The sequence below is a fragment of the Zootoca vivipara genome, chromosome 3, assembly GCF_963506605.1.
Source record: "Zootoca vivipara chromosome 3, rZooViv1.1, whole genome shotgun sequence".
In the NCBI taxonomy this organism is placed as follows: Eukaryota; Metazoa; Chordata; class Lepidosauria; order Squamata; family Lacertidae; genus Zootoca; species Zootoca vivipara.
In genome coordinates, this window is record NC_083278.1 from 48,829,796 (window position 1) to 48,851,071 (window position 21,276).

The following is a 21,276-nucleotide window of genomic DNA, read 5'->3' on the forward strand; positions in this document are numbered from 1 at the left end:
GGCGTGGAATCCCCGAGAGCGGGAGGGGAAGCGGGCGGCTTGAAAAACGGCCCCGGAGAAGAACGGCGCTCTAGGAAGTGAGCCGCCTTCTATGGTTAGCTGTGGTCTACCCGAAGCCGGGAAGCAGAAGGAGAGCGGCATAAGTGGGGCTGGGTCGTAGCGCGAGCTCAGGTGGTGCTTGCGGCTCGGGTGAATCCCGGTAAGGTGTGTAGGCGGGGAGGGAGGGGGTCGTCGTCTCTTCACCTATTGAGTTTCTGCTGGTGGCTTCCCCCCGCCCCCGTTTTCACCTGGCTCAGGCTCGTCGTCCCGCCCGCGTCCTCTTAGTGACCGTGGCCCAAAGGGGAGACCCACTGATCCCTTTCACCACCCAGCCCTCGCCCAAGGGCCTCACCCTGCAGTGACTTCCAACGCCTCTGCAGAGTCCGTAAAGAGTCAGTGTCGTGCCTGGGTTTCCGCAGCCCACCCTCCCCCAGGAGAGGCGAGAGCAATTTTGGCCACAGACCCCCAACAGTTCGCTTCCAAGCCCACCCTGGCGAGCCAGGAAGAAGATTCAGGCAAGCGAAAAACGCTAAACCTGTAGCTGTTTTTATGGGAGGGGAAGGAGGAAGGAACCGACATTTTTATCATTATCATTACCACTACAACCCCCGGGCGGACACAAAAGAGGTGTTAGTGGCGGGGAAGGGGGCATCCCTGAGATATTTGCTGTATTTGGCTGCAATCTTGCACCAACACACATGCCTCGTTGAATTCAAGGCGGCTTGCCTCTGAGAAAACACGTGTAGGCTTGCTTTTTAAGGAGGGAGAGGTGCTGGAGCTCACCAGCCATGGCTTCAATTCAGCTCAAAGTACAAGAGTGTTCCTTAAGTAGCTTGCAAACTGATTTGTCCAATAAAAGGGTGTTGTTTTTTCCTTTCAAAAACATGTTTAAAGATATCTCCGACTTAAGTGTCACAACTCAAATATAAAAATTATTTCACCCCTAGTTGTCAACCTAAAACAGAAGGATTTATTACAGCTACTGGCTGAAATTCTTTCCAGTTGTCCACCTGCCCCTTGCATACCAGTATTTGTACCAATGTAAAATAGATTAGGCTTGTTTGCAACACTGCTGTACCCAGTGAAAACATGTGGACAGAACCTGTCCAAACGAGCATTGTTTTTGCCTGTAATATTGTGTCCACGTTTGTTCCTTTGATTTTACATAGTTACATACATGGTGCTGCTAGCTGAAATTGGGTTTTAATGGTTTTCCTACTAAATGATTACTTTGTGCAAATAAAGCTGTGTGCTCCTACACTCTTGGTAATATACTTATTACTTGTTGAACACTTAAACATAGGTCATTTTACATAATATGTAGGAAGATGGGCCCTGCTGATGGTGAGGATACTATGAACCAGTTTAGTTTCCGCAAGAATGAACAAGTTTGGGGTAGGAGGCTTTGGTTAGCTATGGTGAACAATTATGCAAGTACTGTACAAAGGCTAATTTCATTTGAACAAAAAATCCAAATGGAAGAAAAAAGTTGCCAGTAACAAAGGATGAAGGGACAATGCTGGAAAGAGCAAAAGTACAAATGATTTTTCCAGACCAATTGTGTGAGAGATTATTGTACAGCATTAGAGGTGGATGGGACCCCATCCAACCCCCTGCTATGCATTAAAAATCTGCAGCTAAGTGGAATACAAACAGTGCAATCACATCACAAAGTGTAGAGCAGGCTAATATATTTTTGTGCCATTTTTCTGTTGCAAGTTTGTGGGAAATCATCCAGACTTGATGTAGCCTCAGTCTTGTTCATAAAAAATGCAATCTGTCTTCTCTTCCTTTCTGTGTAAATGTCTTAAATCAGTACAAATACGGTAGCTGAGGGGAAAATGTCATTCTGCTTATACTTCAAAATAAGCATCACACAACATAATGATTTTTCTGTCTTGGCAGGTGAGTGGAACTCTGGAGTCTGGACCCCCTATAATGGAGGTAAGTAATGTGATGTTAGCAGCCAAGGAAACTAGCCCATTCTAACTAAAGCAGTCTGCCTAAAGAGGCAGAGATGTTTGGGCTGGTTTTTTAAGTTAGGGAAAATAGCTTTCAGAGTGTTATTACTGCAGATTCTGCTTTTTTTGTGAATCTGTCAGCTACATTAATCTTTCTTGGACTACTGCAATGCGCTCTATGTGGGGCTACCTTTGAAGGTGACCCGGAAACTGCAATTAATCCAGAATGCGGCAGCTAGACTAGTGACTGGGAGTGGCCGCCGGGACCACATAACACCAGTCCTGAGAGATCTACACAGGCTCCCAGTACGTTTCTGAGCACAATTCAAAGTGTTGGTACTGACCTTTAAAGCCCTAAATGGCCTCGGTCCTGTATACCTGAAGGAGCATCTCCACCCCCATCATTCAGCCCAGACACTGAAATCCAGCACCGAGGGCCTTCTGGCGGTTCCCTCATTGCGAGAAGTTGAGGTTACAGGGAACCAGACAGAGGGCCTTTCTCGGTAGTGGCACCCGCCCTGTGGAACACCCTCCCAGCAGATGTCAAGGCAATAAGCAACTATTTTACTTTTAGAAGACAACTGAAGGAGGTCCTGCTTAGGGAAGTTTTTAATGTTTGATGCTGTACTGTTTTTAATATTTGGTTGGAAGCCGCCCAGCGTGGCTGGAGAAACCCAGCCAGATGGGTGGGGTATAAATAATAAATTATTATTATTATTATTATTATTATTTATTTATTTATTTATTTCTGTTTAATTTACAAATAATCACTTCTCAATTTAATGCTTCTCAGCATTAGGGGGTCTGAGGGAACCCTCTCTCAAGCAATATGAGAGATTGAACATAGAACTACAAAGCAATCTAACCTCAATTTACATCATTCCACAGAATTAGACAAAATACCGGTATCTGTGTGGGTTTGTTTTTAATGGTTTTGATTTTATATTTTAACCTGCGATGGGAGCATGGAAACAAATGTCTGTGAAGGAAAGTTTTGCCACAATGAACCAGTTAATCTCAAAGTCATTGTCCTTAGTCTTATTCCCATCAATAGATGCAATAGTCAGGTTCATGCATGGAATGGAAATTAGCCTACTGAACAAAGATAAAATTTACATTGCTTGCTACATCCACTACTTCCATGTAGCCCAGAAGGAAAAACAACCCTTGGGGTGAAAAAGATTCCCCAACATAGTGGAAAGTGCCTAAATTAACACTTTAACATAACTATAAATGACACTCTCTATCTTTCTGCAGTCTATAGATTCTGAGTCGAAGCACAGCTACATAGGAAGTTTTATTCAGCCTCCAGATAACATATACTCTGCATTTGCTAACATCAGATCAAAGGAGGCAGCAGCTATAGCAAAAGACACTCCTGCACCAAACAACCAAGGTAAAACACAAAGTATTGTAATATGACACATGTGTAATGTGACATTTAGTCAGCAAATAGTATGGGCCTATGATGAATGTGTTTTGGAATGTGCTACTGGTTTAGAACTTGTCTGAGATTTGAAATCCAAGAAAAATAGCTAGAGAGACAATGCTGGCTTGAGTAACTTATCTTCTAGTGAACAGGCTCTCTCTGGTACGCATTTGTTCGAGGTGACACTTCTCCCAGGTGCAGCTGAGCAGTGTGTGGGGCTACTCAGATTTCAGCTGCAGAGTAATGGGAAGCCGCCTGGGGGAAAATATGTGCACATCTTTTTCAATTTGTTGAGGCTTCGTAGGTGGCCTTGTCTGGCAAGCTACATAGCTCAGTTCAGACCTCAGACAGCTAAGTAATAGTTTAGAACTTCAACCGTAGTTTAAGCCTCCAAATATGAAGGCAAACCATGGTTTTGAGCTGCTTCTGTGCTTCTATTTGATGTCTGTTCATTGACATTCTAGTCTCTTAAGTACAGTGGCCTGAAGAGGACAAATGATTTGTCAATTTTTTCACCACACCAAACGATGATTTTTGATCCTGATTTGCCAGCTAATCACAAACTGGTTGATCCATATATATATCTAAAAGTTTTGGGATTTGCACAAATGGCTGATTCATTAACTGGATTTCATTTACCGGCTTTGCCTACATAGGTAAATTTGGGCCATGTTCCTGGCCTTTTAATTTTAGCTTTTTTAGTAGTCAAAACAAAAAAGAATAAAAGCTTCTGAAACATAACAAAAGAAATACAACCAGTAAACATCATTGAAACAAAATTTGTAACAAATTAATATAATGCAAAAGAAATATATTATACTATTATGCTGCAATAGCTGTACGCACATGTGGAGACTTTATGAGTACTGCGTGTGCTTGTGTTTTGCTTCATGTTCTTCAAGAGTGAGAGTTTAATTCGGCATACCCTGAAGTGCATTCAAAATGACTTCTCTATTTGCCATAGTCTGTTTCCTGTCTGTTTTTGGCGTGGAACCATTTATTTCATGCCCAAGTATTTATTCACACAGCGCATAGTTAAACTATGGAACTCACTCCCAAAGGAGGCAGTGATGGCCACCAGTGTAGATGTCTTGAAAAGAGGATTGGACAAATGCATGCAGGAGAGGGTTGTCAGTGGCTACTATGCATGATGGCTATGCTCTGCCTCCACAGTTGGAGACAGCAATGCTTCTGAACACCAGTTGCTAGAAACCAGGGAGAGTGATCTTTCGCTTGAATCCTGCTTGAAGGTTTCCCACAGGCATCTCATTAGCCACCAAGAATAGGATGCCTTTGGTCTGATCCAGCAGGCTCTTCTTATGTCCTTACGTTCTTCTTTATTTTGTTAAAGAGAAATGTAACTTTGGGTGTTGGACTATGCAGCACGTACCTATTTAATGTTTTACTTACGTGTCCTTGGAATATTTCATTATCTTAAACTTGGTTGGTTTTTTGAGTAAAGCAAGCATGAGTGGGGGCAGGAAGACAAAAAGAATAGCAAATATCTTTGTTCTGCCTTGGAAACACAACTCTTCAATAGAAGTCTGAAATTCAAGAGCGAGGGTGCCTGCCAACTCTGCTGGAAGAGAGTTGCACAGCATGGGACCAGCAACACTCAATGCCAGGTGTCTAGTTCAGGCGAGCCAGGGCTCAGTAACTAACAGCTCTCCTCCAGATGGTCTCGGTGATTGGTCTGGTATCCTAGACCCAAGTTCTTCAAGGCTTTCTGTATTAACGCAAAAGACTTGAACCTAGCCTGGTAGCGTATAGGCAGCCAGTGCAAATGTTTTAACAGAGGTGTCACATGCTGTCTTCCCCCATTAGCAGTCTAGCCACTTCATTCTGCACCAGATGGAGTTTCTGGACCAGCCCCAAGGGCAGTCCCACATAGAGCACATTGCAGTTATCCATTCCCAAGGTTACCAATGAATGAGCAACAGCCATAGAGTTATCCAACACCACTTTTGACAGTTCAGTGAAGAATCTGTCTCTTTGGCCCTATAGCAGATGCAAAGCCTCATACCGTAGAATGTTCCAGGGCAGAGAGGTATCCTGGCAAATGGGTTGCACATGTTATGGGCCACAGCAAACCCCATTGCCAGCCCATTAAACCCATGCTGGTGCTGCACCAAGTTCCCAGATGGGAACAGCTGAGTCAGATAAACTCCACTCAGCTTGCCCACCTAGTCTTGGTAACGTTCCAGTCCCTGACTAGGAAATTACTGCTAGGTAGCTAGCTATAGTGAACCTCTTTATTCTGTCATTCTTAGTATATGGTCTAGTTCATCTTAGCACAAGAACAGCTTTCTTCTAGTGGAGCAGGATACACAACTTTATACCAAGAAAAATAAAGGTGTGTAGTTAGGGCATTTTGCAGCTGTCAGCAGAGAATGTTCACTAATATTTTGTAGGTTTGTGTATGCATGTGTGTCAAATTATGCCTTCTATGATCCACCTGCTCCAATCTGAGTGGTGGTTACATTGAACCAGATGAAACCTTCATATTTTTGGTGCCATACTGGCTTTCTAACCACAGCACAATTGACAGAAAGTGGATCTTTAAACAAGTATATGTTTTTTATCATCTGAGCAAAATGTATAGCAATGTAATATCACTGATGTTGCAGGTTGATGCATAACTGATATTCACATTAAAGTAGCTTCTTTGCTTTATTGTTATTAAAGTAGAGATGTATCATTAACAATTAAGTTACCTGTTCACCAGCTCTAGTGGCAGCCCTTAAAACTCTTCAGGAAAAGATCCGCCGTCTTGAATTAGAGAGGTCACAGGCTGAAGAGAACCTAAATTGCTTGTCCAGAGAAGCTGCCCAGTATAAAAAGGCCTTTCAGCATGACTCTAATGAGGAGGATATAACTCACCAGGGAATGATGCAAGAAAAGAAAGGTACCTTCTATTACCACTGATGACAGCCTTACCAGCCGCATCTATTATATCTTAATCTCAAATGAGCACTCGTGTTGTTGTTTAGTTGTTCACTTAATGTTGAATCAGGATATGTAGTAAATAGGTCTGTCACATGATTTAAATATTTTGTTCTAGCAGATCTGCCTTTTAACTGCTTTACTAATTGTTTAAATAAAAATGCATATTGCACTCTAGCGATATTGTAGAAGTATGTGATCATTAAACTATTTTTATTTAAATTCCCTTATGCATGGGTGGAGAACTTGTGACCTCTAGATGTTGCTTGACTTCAATTCCTGTGATCCCTTGGCTGGGATCGATGTTTCTATTTCTGATGTTTTAATCTATTTTATTTTTTAAAAAATTGTAGATTGCTTCTTTCTTTAAGCTACTTTGAGACATATAGTGAGAGGCAGGGTATAAAGTCCTTAAATATACAAACATAATTTCTTTTAAGAATTGTGCAGGCTTTAGGCAAGCCATAAGAATACTTACCAGTATTGTTGCAGGAATACTTTCATGAACCTCTCTAAAAATAACCAGAGCGCTACATATATCTCTACTGTTGATAACCTAATAAAATGAGAGGACAGTAATGGGATTGGGTCATTAGTGAAAGCAAGCAAGTTCATTTCAACAGCATCATTATATTGCAAATTAGAGTATAAATCTGTAAAATCAAATAAAACATAATTGTTACACTCTTTCCCTCCCTCTGCATTCCTCCCCTTCAGATGTGAGCATGCAGTTAATGGCAGCACAGTCTCGCTGCTCTTTGCTGGAGAAACAACTAGATTACATGAGAAAAATGATGATCAATGCAGAGTTGGAAAAGAAACTGGTTCTAGAACAGCAGGTGCACATGTTTAATATATCACATTCTTGCTGCCCTTTGTTTCTCTGTCCTTTGAATCTGAGAGGCTTTGCTCAAACCTTGTTGGTGTGATCTGTTAGATCTTGCTTATCTGTCACCTTCATAGACAGTCTTTGAAAACACTGAGAAATTTATGGTTGTGAAAAACTGGTTGACCAAGTATAAGGTATACACATATCTGTTTCCATGCATTTTTTTGTCTGAATTAATTTTAAGATGTATTTTAATTAATTGATGTCTGTCTTTATGCTTATTGTGTTGTTTTTATGATGTTAGCTGCTCTGAGCCCGGCCTTGGCCAGGGAGGGCGGGATACAAATTTTAAAAAAAATGATGATGGTGATGATGATGATTAATGCTTTATTTATCAGAAGAATAGACTAGAAATCACACAACTACAATGTATGGCGGCTTCCATAGATTCCTGTGTTTTTAGTAATAAGTCACCTTTGGCTAAATTCAACAACCAACAACAACAACAACAACAATGTTATTATTTATATGCATCTGATTGGGTTGCCACAGCCACCCTGGTTGAAGCTGTTTTCACCAACACTTTGAATTGTGCTCAGAAATATATTGGGAGCCAGTGTAGGTCAGTGTTATATGGTCCCTGCAGCTGCTCCCAGTCACCATTCTAGTTGCCGCATTCCGGATTGTAGTTTCCGAGTCACCTTCAAATGTAGCTCCACGTAGAGTGCATTGCAATAGTCTGCAGATGGCAAGTATTACCTCCCACCTCCCTCAAAGCTGCAGAATATTGTGTAAATAAAAATGAAAATAGCCATCCAACTATTCTTACCTGGATTTTTTAATATTAAAGTTTCTTTTAAAAAATAAACTGATATTTCAAGAACCTTTTTTCTAGGAGATCTGTTGCCTGAAAATGGGAAATGTCTCATAATTGTTTCCCATTTACTGAGGCCAATAAATGTCTCAGTACAATCTCTGTTGAAGCTGTGTGTGTGTGTGTGTGTGTGTGTGTGTGTGTGTGTGTGTGTTTCACTGAAAGATATCAGTAAACCTAAGATTCCCCCCCCCAGCTATATTCTTTGCCTAGATGCAGACTTGCAATATTGAAAGTTGGCATTTCTGTTCCTTAGCTAGATTTAATGCAGCTTGGTGTTACATGCAACTAGTAAATGTGCAGTGAACTATGGATAGCAGATAAGGATACATATTTCCATCCATGTTCCAAGGTGTATTCCCTTTTTTGTGCTATGCACTGCTGGTGTCAATTGGACATCTGCATCCTAATGCATGCATGTTTACAAATTTTGTCCATCTCCACCCCGATCCATATGCACCTATCCAGTGCCAGCTGTCATACACAGAAAGCAGATGCCTGGATCCTTCCTTTGTTTCCCTGTGCAGCAAGAACATGTGCAAATCTGTATGCATTTGCAGTTCTTGTCTGTAAGCCTCCTAAACTCATGCCTGTAGTACTTACTGCATCATAATTCCATCTTCTGTGGCATTGAATTTGATAATATGAAAGCTGTAAACCATTTGAGCAAAGCTTGCTATCAGTTACCAAACCACTATCTTGTGCATATTTTTCAGACGCAGCTTCAGAAGGAAAAAGACCAGAATCAGCTGGAGCTATGTGCAAAACTTGACAAGCTTGAAATTCTAGAAAAAGAATGCTGGAGACTTACTAGCACTCAGAAGACTGCAGAAGTAAGTAAATACAATAACATCATTAAATGGCTTTCCTAATAACATTTGGGACGCGGGTGGCGCTGTGGGTTAAACAACAGAGCCTAGGGCTTGCCGACCAGAAGGTCGGCGGTTCGAATCCCGGCGACGGGGTGAGCTCCCATTGCTCGGTCCCAGCTCCTGCCAACCTAGCAGTTCGAAAGCACGTCAAAGTGCGAGTAGATAAATAGGTACCACTACAGCGGGAAGGTAAACGGCGTTTCCACGTGCTAGTCTGGTTCGCCAGAAGCGGCTTTGTCATGCTGGCCACATGAACCGGAAGCTGTATGTCTGCTCCCTTGGCCAATAATGTGAGATGAGCGCCACAACTGGACCTAATGGTCAGGGGTCACTTTACCTTTACCTTTAATAACATTTAACATTCGTGAGACTAGTAGCAAAACTGTAGTTCGTGATCTGGGCATTCCAGTGGCAAAGGGAGATAGCGGCAGAAGTGGGAGCACTGTTGTTACCTATAAACGCCACGCTTCTACATTTGGTGGGCATGGCTGTTTGTTTCTGTCATTTTTGACCTGCTAGTGGTTAATATGGTCCCCATATGTTTTGTGCCGCTTTAAAATGTGGGTTTTTATTGTGATTATGGTCTTTATTTCTGATGTTTTTATTGTGATGTAAACCATTCAGATATTTCTTTGAAATATGGAGTGGTATAAAAATTACCCAAACAAATATTTTCCTTTTGCTTTGCTTTCCTCAGCCTTGTTTCCTTTAATGGAAAGCTTTGGCTCACTTTCAGTGTTCTCGCTCTAAAAATGATAACTGTGGGGTTCATTTATTGTGTGTGGTCCCTTTCCCCTTCTATTTCTCTCAAAGGAAAAGATCAGACACCTTGAACAGAAGCTTCTGGAAGAGCAACACCAGCGCAAACTAATTCAAGATAAAGCTGCGCAGGTAGGAAGATGAATATTTTTGCAGTGATAAAACTGGAGGTTCTGCAGACAACCTTATGCTGCAGTTCTGCTTTAACCAGCAGTGATACTGAATACAAACCGTGACACACAAGTATGCTTTGCTGTCTATATCTGTATTAGTTTGGATCTAGTGACTTTATCCTAAATGTGATTGAAGGAAATGCCATTTCCTTACCTCTGTCCCCTTTTGCTTTTGAAGAAGGACAACACCATGAGAATAGAAAGCAACCAGAAATACATTGTGCCTTTTAGTTGGGCTAGTAGCCTGACCCATCAAGGGAAATACAGCCCATCAACAAAGTATCATTTCTGAGCTTGCTATTCTTGTTGCCTATCTGTGACTACGAAAAAGGTCTCTGTTAACCAGTTGGAGAGCCCAACATAAAGCTGTAATTCACATGGTCTTGGTAAGTTGTGCAGGCTTGGTATAATAAAAAGAATAGTTCTAACATGTTAGCAAAGATAGATTAATGTGTTTTAGAGAAAGGTGGTCCTGTTCCTTGCTAAGCAAGAAGCAATAAGTAGCTTTACCTGAGAGATTTATTAGCCCCAAATCCTGATGTATACAATGACCTCCAAGTGGTTGAATGTAGAACTAAATAAAAACATATGTAATACACTTGGCAGATAGACAGTACTTCTGATGACTGCATACCCTCCAGTGGTGGGCAGAGCCAGAACTGATGATGGGCAGAGGCAATAGTGATCTGAATAAACTGATCCAGACTTGACTGTCTAGATTCAGTTTTTGCCATACCTGACTCAGATTATAGATGCATAGAATGGTTTCAAATTCTGTACAGATCTACTCTGAAGTAAGCTCCACTGTGTTTGATAGTGCTGCAGACATACATATATAGTTTGTGTGTGTGTGTGTGTGTGTGTGTGTGTGTGTGTGTGTTGCCTTTCCATAGTTCAAATTATACTTAAGGTACCTTACAACATGAAAACAATACATAAGTACAACATAACAAAAGTACAGTGGTGCCTTGCTAGACGAATTTAATTCGTTCCACGGGTCTTTTCTTATAACAAAAAATTCATCTAGGGAATCCCATAGGAATGCATTGAAATTTTTTTTTGCCCATAGGAACGCATTAATTGAATTTAAATGCATTCCTATGGGAAACCGCGATTCGCTAGATGAATTTTTCATAAAACGAATTCGTCTAGCGAGGCAACCTCCGCTCGAAAAATCATTTCGTTAAGCGGAAATTTCGTTAAGCAGGGCATTCGTTAAGCGAGGCACCACTGTAGTAATAAACAATCAAACATCAAAAAATGGACAACCAAACTGAACAATTTCTGCATAAGATCTAAAATATTCAAAAAATATTATCAATAGTAGCAACAACTTTTCCCGCCCCAACAAAAAACCCAAAACAATACCTCAGTCCAAAAGTTTGTACCTGGAATCAGTCAGGGCTCTATCATCCCAGGCCAAATGGAAAACAGGCCTGCAAGCCTGGGAGCAGATCTTACAGCACTCACAACCAAGATGGTAACACTCAAATTAGTATATACTGTAGATGAATTTCTTCAGTACAACAGACCAATACAACTACTATTCTGAAATTAAGTAATTATTCCCTGGCTTTAGTGTGCTGCACAGCCACTTATATAGCAGGATCCTACTAATTTGTTATTTGATAGCTGGACGGGGAAACTAGTTCTTCTCAGGTGTCACAATTAGGAGAAAACCTCAGAACAACAATTTAGTATCATCAAATAAAATTCTGTCCTTTCCCATTGTTCTGAAACTAAGTGGATCTGGAGTAAAGTATTTTTTAAAAAATAAGGAGGAAATAAAATGGAAAAGAAGAGACTCTGGTATTATGGAAGAATGGGGCAACTTCAGGGGGCACCAGGGGCTACATAAAATGAGGCTGGGAGTCATTTATGATATAAAGGAAAAGTTTTACTATTTTACTAGTACAACCTGATAGAAGTAAGCCCTATGTTCTGACCAGATGCTGCTAATGAGTTTAGGCAAGAATTTTGTTCCATGCCAACATAGGTTTATAGTTTTTAACCCATTAAGCAGATGGCCTTTTGGAGAGCAATCATTATTCACTGTAGTGGTGTTAAACTGCTCAGATGGGTCTTACAAACTGTTAAAGCTACTTATCCATTGGTCACTTATGTCACACTGAAGAGAGGGATCACTATCTCAGTGAACATCATTGGCATCTGTTGAGAGAGATTTATTATCTTTGGACCCAGCTGTTTTTTCTCTCTGTAGCTTTGGATTGAGATATCACTCTGTCCATACAACAAGACATGGTTGTATTTTTTTACTTCAGCTCCAAACGGGACTTGAGATGAATAGAATTCTTATGTGTTCGCTTTCACCCCGAGAAGAAGCAAATAAAAAAAGAAGGAAGAAGAAAGCCGTAAAGGTAATAAAATAAAATAAAAGGAAAAAAGTTAGGTCTCTCAGCTATGTCTTGAATACCAAGAAGAAACTAGTCAAGTGGTGTATTTCTGTTATGTTGTGTCTTGTGAGCCCTTGAGCTAGACAGAACTGGTGGGGCTTCCAAACTCAACTTACAGCTTCTCCTTGCCCTGTGCCCTGTATAATTGGGTTGGGGGGGGGGGGAATCTATTGACACAATAGGTATTTTCCAAGTCTAAAAACAGCATGAAGCAATAACAAAAAATGTGCTCACATACAAACTGCAGTTAGGTTTGGAAGAAGCCTTCTATTGTCTTCAGTGGCTTTTTTTAGGCTTAATGGTGAGATTGACATTAAAAGTATGCATGGAGTGTGTGCGGCATCCTCAGAAAAGGCTTTAGGTGTGACATGGTGCTACAGAGGGAGGAAGAACTGACAAGAGGCAGCTTGCAAAAGTGGATTTAAGACCTCTTCCGTATTTTAACACACAACTATTACTTTGTTAGTGTTACAGCAAGTTTGTCTTTGAGCATTTTTCATATTTTGCAAGTCTCAAGACAGCTTAACATCCTGTTGATTATTCTGAACATTGGAGATGCTGATAACGCAGGAAGTCTTGTGTTGGTAACAATGCAACTTCAGCAAACTCAAATAATACTTCTTAAAATTGCATAGAGCGGCATGCTTCTACAGTTGCTGTAGCCATTTAAAAGGTTGCTTGGGACACTATAGAAAAGCAATCCGATGTCAAAATCAACACATGATACAATTGCAAGTTTAGGACAGCTACCTCTGCTGCTTGAAATAAAGGAATAATTCTAGTTTTTATACTTCTCAGAAACCTGGTTTGAGGAAAGCATGCAGCTCACAGCCATACCTACCAACTGGGACACTACCTTTCGTTGCTGGGAAGGTAAGCAATGTATCATCATCACCACTGAGAACTTGTTTTAAATTACATTTGTTTAATGAGGCTTTCTTATGTTCTGCTTTCCCCACAAGTCTGCCAGCTCAAGTCACTCTGTTGTTGCAAATGTTCAAAGCGTCTTGCATATGATGAAATATCGTAGCCAGAGTGCAGCTTCACCGCGCCCAGAAGGAGGTGAAAAGAGGACTGGCATGAGCAGACTTTCATCTTGCTCCACATCTTCCTCTGCTACTGAGCATCTTTCAGATCTTCTCTTGATCATGCAGGATGAACTGGGACAAATGAACTTGTAAGTACAGTACTCTCTTTCATTTATCCATTTGAATACAAATAGACCTGTAGGCTTGGGGCAAATTGTTTTGTAAGTTGAGAAGAAACTATCTGGGGACTTTCGCAAGTGGTGCAAGGAATAATTTAAAAACCCCATTTTCCTTGTGGATTTTGTTGATGGCATCCGTCTGTCTCAAGAGACAATGGAGTGCACCTCCGGGGATGATGTCCAACTGCTGTGTTAGCAGCACCAAAGTGACCTTCCCAGCGTACAAGCCTGGGCTGTGTGTATGGAGGCCCAGGGCTGCTCAGATGACAATATAGTGGTGCCTCGCTAGACGAATTTAATTCGTTCCACAGGTCTTTTCTTAAAACGAAAAATTCGTCTAGCGAATCCCATAGGAATGCATTGATTTTTTTGATTTTTTTTGCCCATAGGAACGCATTAATTGAATTTCAATGCATTCCTATGGGAAACCGCGATTCGCTAGACGAATTTTTCGTAAAGCACATTTGTCTAGTGAGGCAACCTCCGCTAGAAAAAACCATTCGTTAAGCGGAAATTTCGTTAAGCAGGGCATTCGTTAAGCGAGGCCCTCCTGGCCTTGCTGCTGTGGTCCAAAGGAAAGCAGAGAAAAATATTTGACGTCAACCTGGCCACAGGAGTTGCTGAAAGGAGGTATACAAGGCACTATCGAACCATTTTAGGGACTCCACTCCCAATTTGTGTAGGGTTTACTCCTTAGCCTTTTCTTCTCCTGAAGATATCCCTCAAGGCAGCAGAGGTTTAGGACCAGACTTTTCCTTTTCTTAAATGGGTTGCCTTCCCAAGACATCAAGCCTCATGTTAGTATAGTAGAATAAGTTACTGAAACAGCAGTGCAGCATGACAAAGTGCTAATATATGATAGGGCAGGTGGGATGGTGCTGTTAAAAGGAAAAAAAAAACAGGTGTGCTTAACACAGCTCTTTAGATTCTAGTCCTACTGTTTTTAGTATCACTTGTGAAAACACCCTAAGAGTTTAGTGGCAAGTCACAGAAAGCAATGAAGCATTTAAAAGGGAAAAAAATGTATTTCCTGCAGTGCAAACCCCTTGTGGGCTTAAGCCTTCTGTTTTGTAACTTGCCATTTATGGTAATTTACCCATCTTCTACAAGCAGCTGAGGACTTACTTTAGGCTCTAAACCATAACGGCAAGAATTTGAGCCACAAGACTATTGATTACTAATGCGGTGTTTTGTTAACTGCCAACTTCTTATTGTGATAGAAGTCAAAACACATTTATTCCTAGTAGGGTGCACAATATCATATCCAGTCAATGCAGCTCTAGTCTAAACAGCATATATTCTGGTCTTTAAATAATACATTTGCTTCTCATTGTAGCATTTGGAGTTCCAGTAACTTCAAAATATTACTTATTCACTGTATTTATCCAGCCAAGCCCTAGATAGTCTGTTTAGAACTTGTTTGTAACTCTGTTGCTAAAGCAACATCTATGTACAAAACAGTACTATAGCTATATGAAATTTTTACACTACACAGAGAAGTAGCCTTTTTTTCTGATGATAATGTGTTATGGACAGTGTGACACTGCTTCAGGCATAAGATACTTTCTGGAATAAGAAGTATTCCCTTATGTTGTCACTAGCTATTGTGTGCATAGTCAATCATCATATGTTGGATGACATGCTGAAATACAATAATCCTCTGAGGGAAGTGGTAGATTGGATTGTGCCTAAAATGACTATTGAGAGTTTGTCTTCCAACAGTGAACATCAAGAACTCCTAAAGCAGATACAAGAAACACAAAACCAGGAGGTTCGGGAAGACCTAGAACGTGAGCTAGATTGTCTTGTGAAACAGATGGAAGCTAAAGGAGAACAGATATCGAAACTGAGAAAGCACCAAGAAAATGTAAGCAAACCGTCCTGAGGTCAGGAAAAGGGATAGTTGACAGTATAGGCAGTGCAAAAAACCCTAGTACAGTATTTTCAGAAAGACAGTGCCTAGATTCTATGAGTCTTGCAGAAACAATGTGTAATAGGTGGTGAGGTTATATAAAATAAATTTGCTAAGACTTATATTGGTGTATTAGATTTTGAATGAAACAAGCAAACTAGATGTGTAGGAGACATATGAACTGTCTCCTAAAAGGTTTTGAAAGAGTGGGTGGATATATTCTTTATTTTACTGTTTTATCTTTTAAAAACCACTTTGAGGATTTTTATTTTTATTTTACAATCAAGCAGGGTATAAATTTAATGAAATAAATAAATCAATTTATGTGTGAGAGGGTGGGTCTTTCTTTCTGAAAAATGAGTCTGTGAGCCTGCAATCAGGATTTGCCATTTGTCTGCTCAGAATCACAACACATACCCAGATGTTTTCTCACCAGTAGGCAAGGGATGTCCTCGTATCTTTTTTCCTTCTCCGTGTCCAAATTCATTGGATGAGAAAGAAATAAGCAGCTCTGCTTCTTCTCCCCATCCTCCACCATTCCTCTTCTCCTTGGGGGCCTCCTATGATTGCTTTTCATTAAAAAGAGCTAACCATTAGAAAACTGTTTACACATCTCCTGTGCAGCATCTGGTTTTGTGTGTGTTAAATTGAGGGATGTTTTTTATACATACATATATATAACTAGATGTTATTCATGAATATGTTGTCCCTTCTAGACTATAACTGGTCTTCAGGATTAAATAGAAATGTTCACCTTCTCTGTTACTGGGTTGTAACATAACTCATTGATTGATAACTGTATTTACATTATGAGTTGAAAATTATGCCACCGCCATGATGCAATATTTTTGTGTATTGCATATTGCCATATGCTTGTAAGGAAGTGTGAGGTATATCTATGCTTTCTAGTATTTTCATTCTTCCCTTTGTTCTCACCAGCCACTGCAAGCAAATTCCATAATTGCAGAAAAACAACTGACAATGTCCTTGCTTGGCCTTCCTGTATCATAACCAAATATATCTGGAAAAGTACTAAATGTATACTATCAGTCTTGGTGGGGAGAGCTGTGTGGTATAGGCACTGCCTTACAGGGTCCTTTGTGCCAAAAAAGTGCATGTTTCTTTGTACATTAGATGTATTTTAGAATTATTCTCTTCTTAGGTTTGCAGACTGAAGCAAAAGGCTAAAAAACTGAAACAAAAAGCAGCCAATTCAGCATCAAGACCTAATGGAATAAAAGGAGCAAAAGAGACTGCAGCCGCTTCAAGAGCCAGTGTGAATAGTCCCTGTCCTGTGAATAAAAGCACACGTTCTCTCCAGCTATTAAAAAGTGCTCAGAAGCTTCAATCAGTATTGAAGAAAGATGATATTGTGTGGGAACCTTAGTTCTCAAAATTGGCATATAGATAAATGCCCATTGGGAGCTGATTTTATTATCTTGGCTTGAACAAATCTGTTCATTAATGTGCCCATAAATTCTGCAGCTTAGTTTTGGAATAAATATTTTTTCTTGTTTCTATCTTGACTTTTAATTTTACTTTTGAAAATATAATTGTAATTGTTCTAATGAAGTGTTCTTTTTTTATTAAACAAAAAACCAACATACCAGCCTATATAGAATAAATACCACTGGTTTTTGTACAGTATTGAGGGGAGAAAGACCCGAATCATCCATGAGCAAAAATTAGCTTTTGGCTTCCAAATGGCTATCTATGCTTATTTTTTTATTCATTTATTTAAAACGTTTACAGCCTGCCTTTCAATATTTCCCCCTGTGATTTAATCTATAGTTTTAAGCCACGTCACTGCTTATCTGACCATTATTCTTAGTATCCATATGATTGAGGCCTCTTTAACAGCAATCTAAAGAGCTTTCACTCATTTACTTTTCTGTTTTGAGAAAAGGATTATTAATGTATAGCAAGAAAAACTAAATTTCAGCAGAAATATCTCGGTGTCAGCCCTGCAGACTTGAGAACTCAGTGAGGTACCTGGGATTTGTACAGGAGCTGACTTTTGTGAAAGGGGGGGGGGGCATAATAAACCTAACCAGCTGGTGTTGGGCATATAATGCTCCTTATTTGCATGTGAGAGGTTTCACGTTCAAACTGTGTAGGTAGTTGACTGGTGCAGCAAATGCTGTACATGCAGGTGTCCAGTCCTCAATCCATTGGGCAACATCCAGCACAAGTGGACTTTGGGGCATGCAGCACAATTTACAGTATTCTCTTCCCTGCACACACCCCAAATATGTTTCAGAGGCTCCCCCAACAATTAGGAGCACATCTTGGTTGAGTGCATCTGTTCCACTAATGGTGTCTGTTCTAGATAGATGCTGGATTTCACCCAAAGATTATCTGAGTTGCTTTAAAAAAAAAAAGTCCCAAACCAGGTGGTAGAGCTGTGGTCAACTGATAGATGTGTGGTATTCTAAACTTTGTACTGGGGTTTTTCCACCTACTTTTGTGATTTCATGAATATGGATATTTTATTTGAAGTTATCGTTGTATACCCTGAGATCTTTAGCATATGGGTAAGATATGAATAGTCTAAAATAAATAAGGGACACAGTTATGAGGAATATCCACATTTCAGCCCTCTTCATGCCCCCTCCAAAAAGCCTCTCTTGAGAGTTGGTGCACCCTCTGACTTGGTATGTGGGGCAGGAGACTAGCAGAAAGAAGAATTGGGGAAAATCAGGTGAAGTCAGGTCATGTAAGGGGAATGCGGTTATTGAATATAATTATTAATGTTTGATAGCAAAATGCTTTTCAACAGCATTAATATATAAAACAAAATGTGGCTTCACTATCATTGCAGTCAATATTCTAATAGGTTTTGCACTCCTCTAATTTAGCTTCGTAGCAGAACTGTCTGCATGCCTACTTTGTCTTTTGCCCTCCAGGGCTGAGAGAAGTATTTGTTTCTCCCCTTCTATCGAAAGCTCCTGTATTCTGCCTTGCAATGGAGCAGTGCATCACCCATTAGTTTTAGAAGCATGGTCAATTCTTTTTCAGTGGATTGTGTGTATGCATGCTGAGGTTGCTATGGTTACAGTTCGGCCTGCACAAGCACGGGTGACGAATGCCTCTGTTGCTACTTCGGTGTTCAATTTCATTAACTATAGAAACCTGTCGGAGACGTGGTTTGCTGCTACAGTTTCCAGTAACACAACAGGGCTTCTCTCTGCTCTGCTGGTTGCCTTCTGCACTTGGGAGGCTGCGACCTTGCTGTTCCTACCAGGTATCATATTGCTCTCAAGCTGTGAGATCCAAGATAAGGCAAAGCATTTTAAATAATTCCAAGCAAATCAGTTTATTGTTTATCACATATACTGCGCTAAGTGCAGTCTGTTAAACTCATTTCCTTGCTTATTAATTAATGCTGTAATTGCTGCATATAAAATTTTCAGAGAAAAGTTAGCTTTCTGTTAGCTGACACAGAAGCAATATGTAGCTCTTCCCTTCGCAAACTAAATCAAAACTAAACTGAAATAAGTTTTTTTTAATCATCATGGAGATAAGGGGAGTATAATGATTTCTTCAATTTAATTAAAAGCTTTAAAACTGTATTTTCAGTTTCTGTGCAGGTGCGTTGGCTGATAGGCTGGATAAGGGCTTCCCAAATCAAATCAAATAACCTCTTCCCCCCCCTACCACCCCACTTTCTCTTCCTTAACCCTTCTGCTGACCGCCCCCCAGCCATAACAACAGGCATTTCACTAGCTGTGTTTTTAAGTTGGTAGACAAGTTTGATGTCATTAATCATGTATCCTTTGAAATTTTATACGCTTTTTTCACAGTGCTGATCTTAATCTCGTTACTTGTTCAATCATGTCTTTGGCTTTAAAGGCGGGAGTAAAACTGATCAGCTATAATTTCAGAAAATAATTGAGGTCCAGACCTTGGAGACAATGTACCATGGAATAGATATGGTGCTTCAAGTAAGAGCTTGCATGTTTAGTGTTGCTGTTTTTTTTTAAAGAGTAGGAAATTGCTTTTAAAAAAGCAGTAGCAGCTGCTTATTGCCTTTTGCCGAGTCCATAAGAAAATTACTTTGGTTTAACAAATGCACTTACACACACACACACACACACACACACACACACACGGCTCTCAGTCTTGTGTGTTAACTTGGACAGTGTCTTTTTATTATTAAAGATTTTCTTGGTTTACAAAGGTACATACCTTGTCTTTTTTTTCAAGTTGCAGACTTTTCTACAGATCAGTTGAGACATTAGTGCTGAGTACAACATAAGGTCAGGAAGAAGGTGGGGGGAGAGGAGGAGTGTTGGTGAAATTTATATTTTTTGCAATGTACGTGTGTGGTCTCATATCGGTGTCAACTAGATAGGTTCTTTTTCTATTTGCTTGTTATGTTTCCTTGGTAGTGAGAAAGGTTGGGGGCCCTGGGTATGGTTGGTTGTCTGTGGTTGGCGGCAGTGGGGTTTGTTTGCCTTTATGAGGGGAGGAGGCTTGTTGGGTCAAGTAAGCCAGATTGATTCGTATGCTGTTGGCGGGTAGTGTCATTCTTTTTGATATATCACATTATGTTTTCTATTTGTGTGGTAAACAGCCTCCGGGTGGTTGGGCAATTTTCTACCTTCCTATGAAAATGCTTCACATTGCAAGGTATTCTAGGGCATGTTAACTATCTCATAGATGAAAAGTGCCTGTACTATGTGGCTGCAAGTTCACACAAGTTACTGACCATGAGACAGAGATTCAGGTGCAATCCAAGCAACTCAGAAATTGAACCTTCGTATGAGCACTGCAGGAGTTAACATGAGAATTGAAGTGGACTATGGAGTCATACACTCCAGCAACGCTCACTGGAGGAAGTCACTAGCAGAGGGACTCAGCGTTGGCACTTTCACCAGCAATATACCGCTAAGTGAAGCTGACATCGCAGTCTGCTCCTCATTGGATATATCACCCAGGCCTATTCTGGTGACGTAGTAGTTAAAGAGTGTTAGACTAGGAGTAAGGAGACCTGAGTTCAAATTCCCACTCAGTTCACTTTACTGGGTGGTTCTACAAATAAATTGCATGAGGAGAGCGGGGATAGCCATGTACACTACTTTGAACTCCTTGAGGAAAAAGGTATGCAGATTTAAATAGCGTCATTTCACTAAGCCAAAACAGAGCGAAGGACTTTGACTTGCGCTTGTCATTATTGGCAACAGATGTAGGCAGAATATTGGGCCTACTTTAGTATTTCATGAAACCTGTAGATTGTGACACACTAAACCAAATGCAGCTCACCAGCCATGTAACGTGACCTGATGACACATGACCTAACCCAATACAGGAAATATAAAGCAAGAGAGTTTATGACTCGCACCCCCACCCCCCACCCCACATGGGCTACTGTATACGACTGCAAAGCTTTGTAGGCCTAAGTTTGTCTTTCTCTGACTGTTACAGGAATAGCAACCCATTCCTTTTCTTCCTGAGGTAATTTGGTTCACCATAAATTCTGGATGCTGGTGCCATAGAAAAATAGTTTCCAATTATTATTAGTGTATAAAACATCCCCTGATAGTTATCAGCCAGCAGAAAGAAGGTTTTAGAATAATAATAATAATAATAATAATAATAATAATAATAATAATAATAGCTACATCATCCTACCTTGGTTGAAATAAACCACCATGCCTGACTAGCTGTTTGTGTCAACTGAATAACCTTTTTGTTTAAGTTTGCTTGCCTCTGCAATGTATGTTTGTTCAGATTAACATAAGAGCCTGTTGGATAAAGCAAATGGCCCATCTAGTCCACCATCCTGTTCTCACAGTGGCCAACTAGATGCCTGTGGAAACCCAAAAGCAGCATTCAAGCACAAGAGAACTCTCCCCTCTTGT

The 21,276-nt window shown here is 40.4% G+C and overlaps 2 protein-coding genes across 11 annotated transcripts in view; both read left to right on the forward strand.

Moving 5' to 3' along the window:
* The first annotated feature begins 9 nt into the window (after window positions 1-9).
* CEP57L1 (centrosomal protein 57 like 1) lies at window positions 10-19,284 on the forward strand. 2 transcript variants are annotated; one of them, XM_035109275.2, is made up of 12 exons: window positions 10-204; window positions 1,945-1,983; window positions 3,258-3,396; window positions 6,155-6,334; window positions 7,090-7,211; window positions 8,792-8,908; window positions 9,761-9,838; window positions 12,162-12,257; window positions 13,092-13,166; window positions 13,256-13,470; window positions 15,223-15,367; window positions 16,575-19,284. In XM_035109275.2, the coding sequence occupies exons 2-12, from the start codon at window positions 1,978-1,980 to the stop codon at window positions 16,797-16,799; spliced, it is 1,398 nt and encodes a 465-aa protein (XP_034965166.1). In that variant the 5' UTR covers window positions 10-204; window positions 1,945-1,977; the 3' UTR covers window positions 16,800-19,284. The 2 variants fall into 2 exon arrangements, with proteins under 2 accessions (XP_034965166.1, XP_034965165.1); XM_035109274.2 differs by having other exon boundaries at window positions 10-199.
* LOC118082199 (uncharacterized) overlaps window positions 18,443-21,276 on the forward strand; it is a 67,300-nt gene continuing 64,466 nt past the window's right edge. For 8 of the 9 annotated variants that reach the window (XM_060272618.1, XM_060272623.1, XM_060272619.1 and 5 more), the window contains exon 1: window positions 18,443-18,656. In XM_060272618.1, coding sequence (XP_060128601.1) covers window positions 18,443-18,656 — 214 coding nt within the window. Of the gene's footprint in view, window positions 18,657-19,295; window positions 19,357-21,276 lie in introns of those variants that run through there. The other variant, XM_060272624.1, reaches the window with a different exon arrangement.

What these genes read in the sequence shown, in the direction of transcription:
- CEP57L1 (XM_035109275.2), top strand. An exon ending in GCACTCAGAAGACTGCAGAA is followed by an intron (nt 8,909 to 9,760) that starts GTAAGTAAATAC and finishes TTTCTCTCAAAG; the next exon opens with GAAAAGATCAGACACCTTGA. An exon ending in TGAGAAAGCACCAAGAAAAT is followed by an intron (nt 15,368 to 16,574) that starts GTAAGCAAACCG and finishes TTCTCTTCTTAG; the next exon opens with GTTTGCAGACTGAAGCAAAA.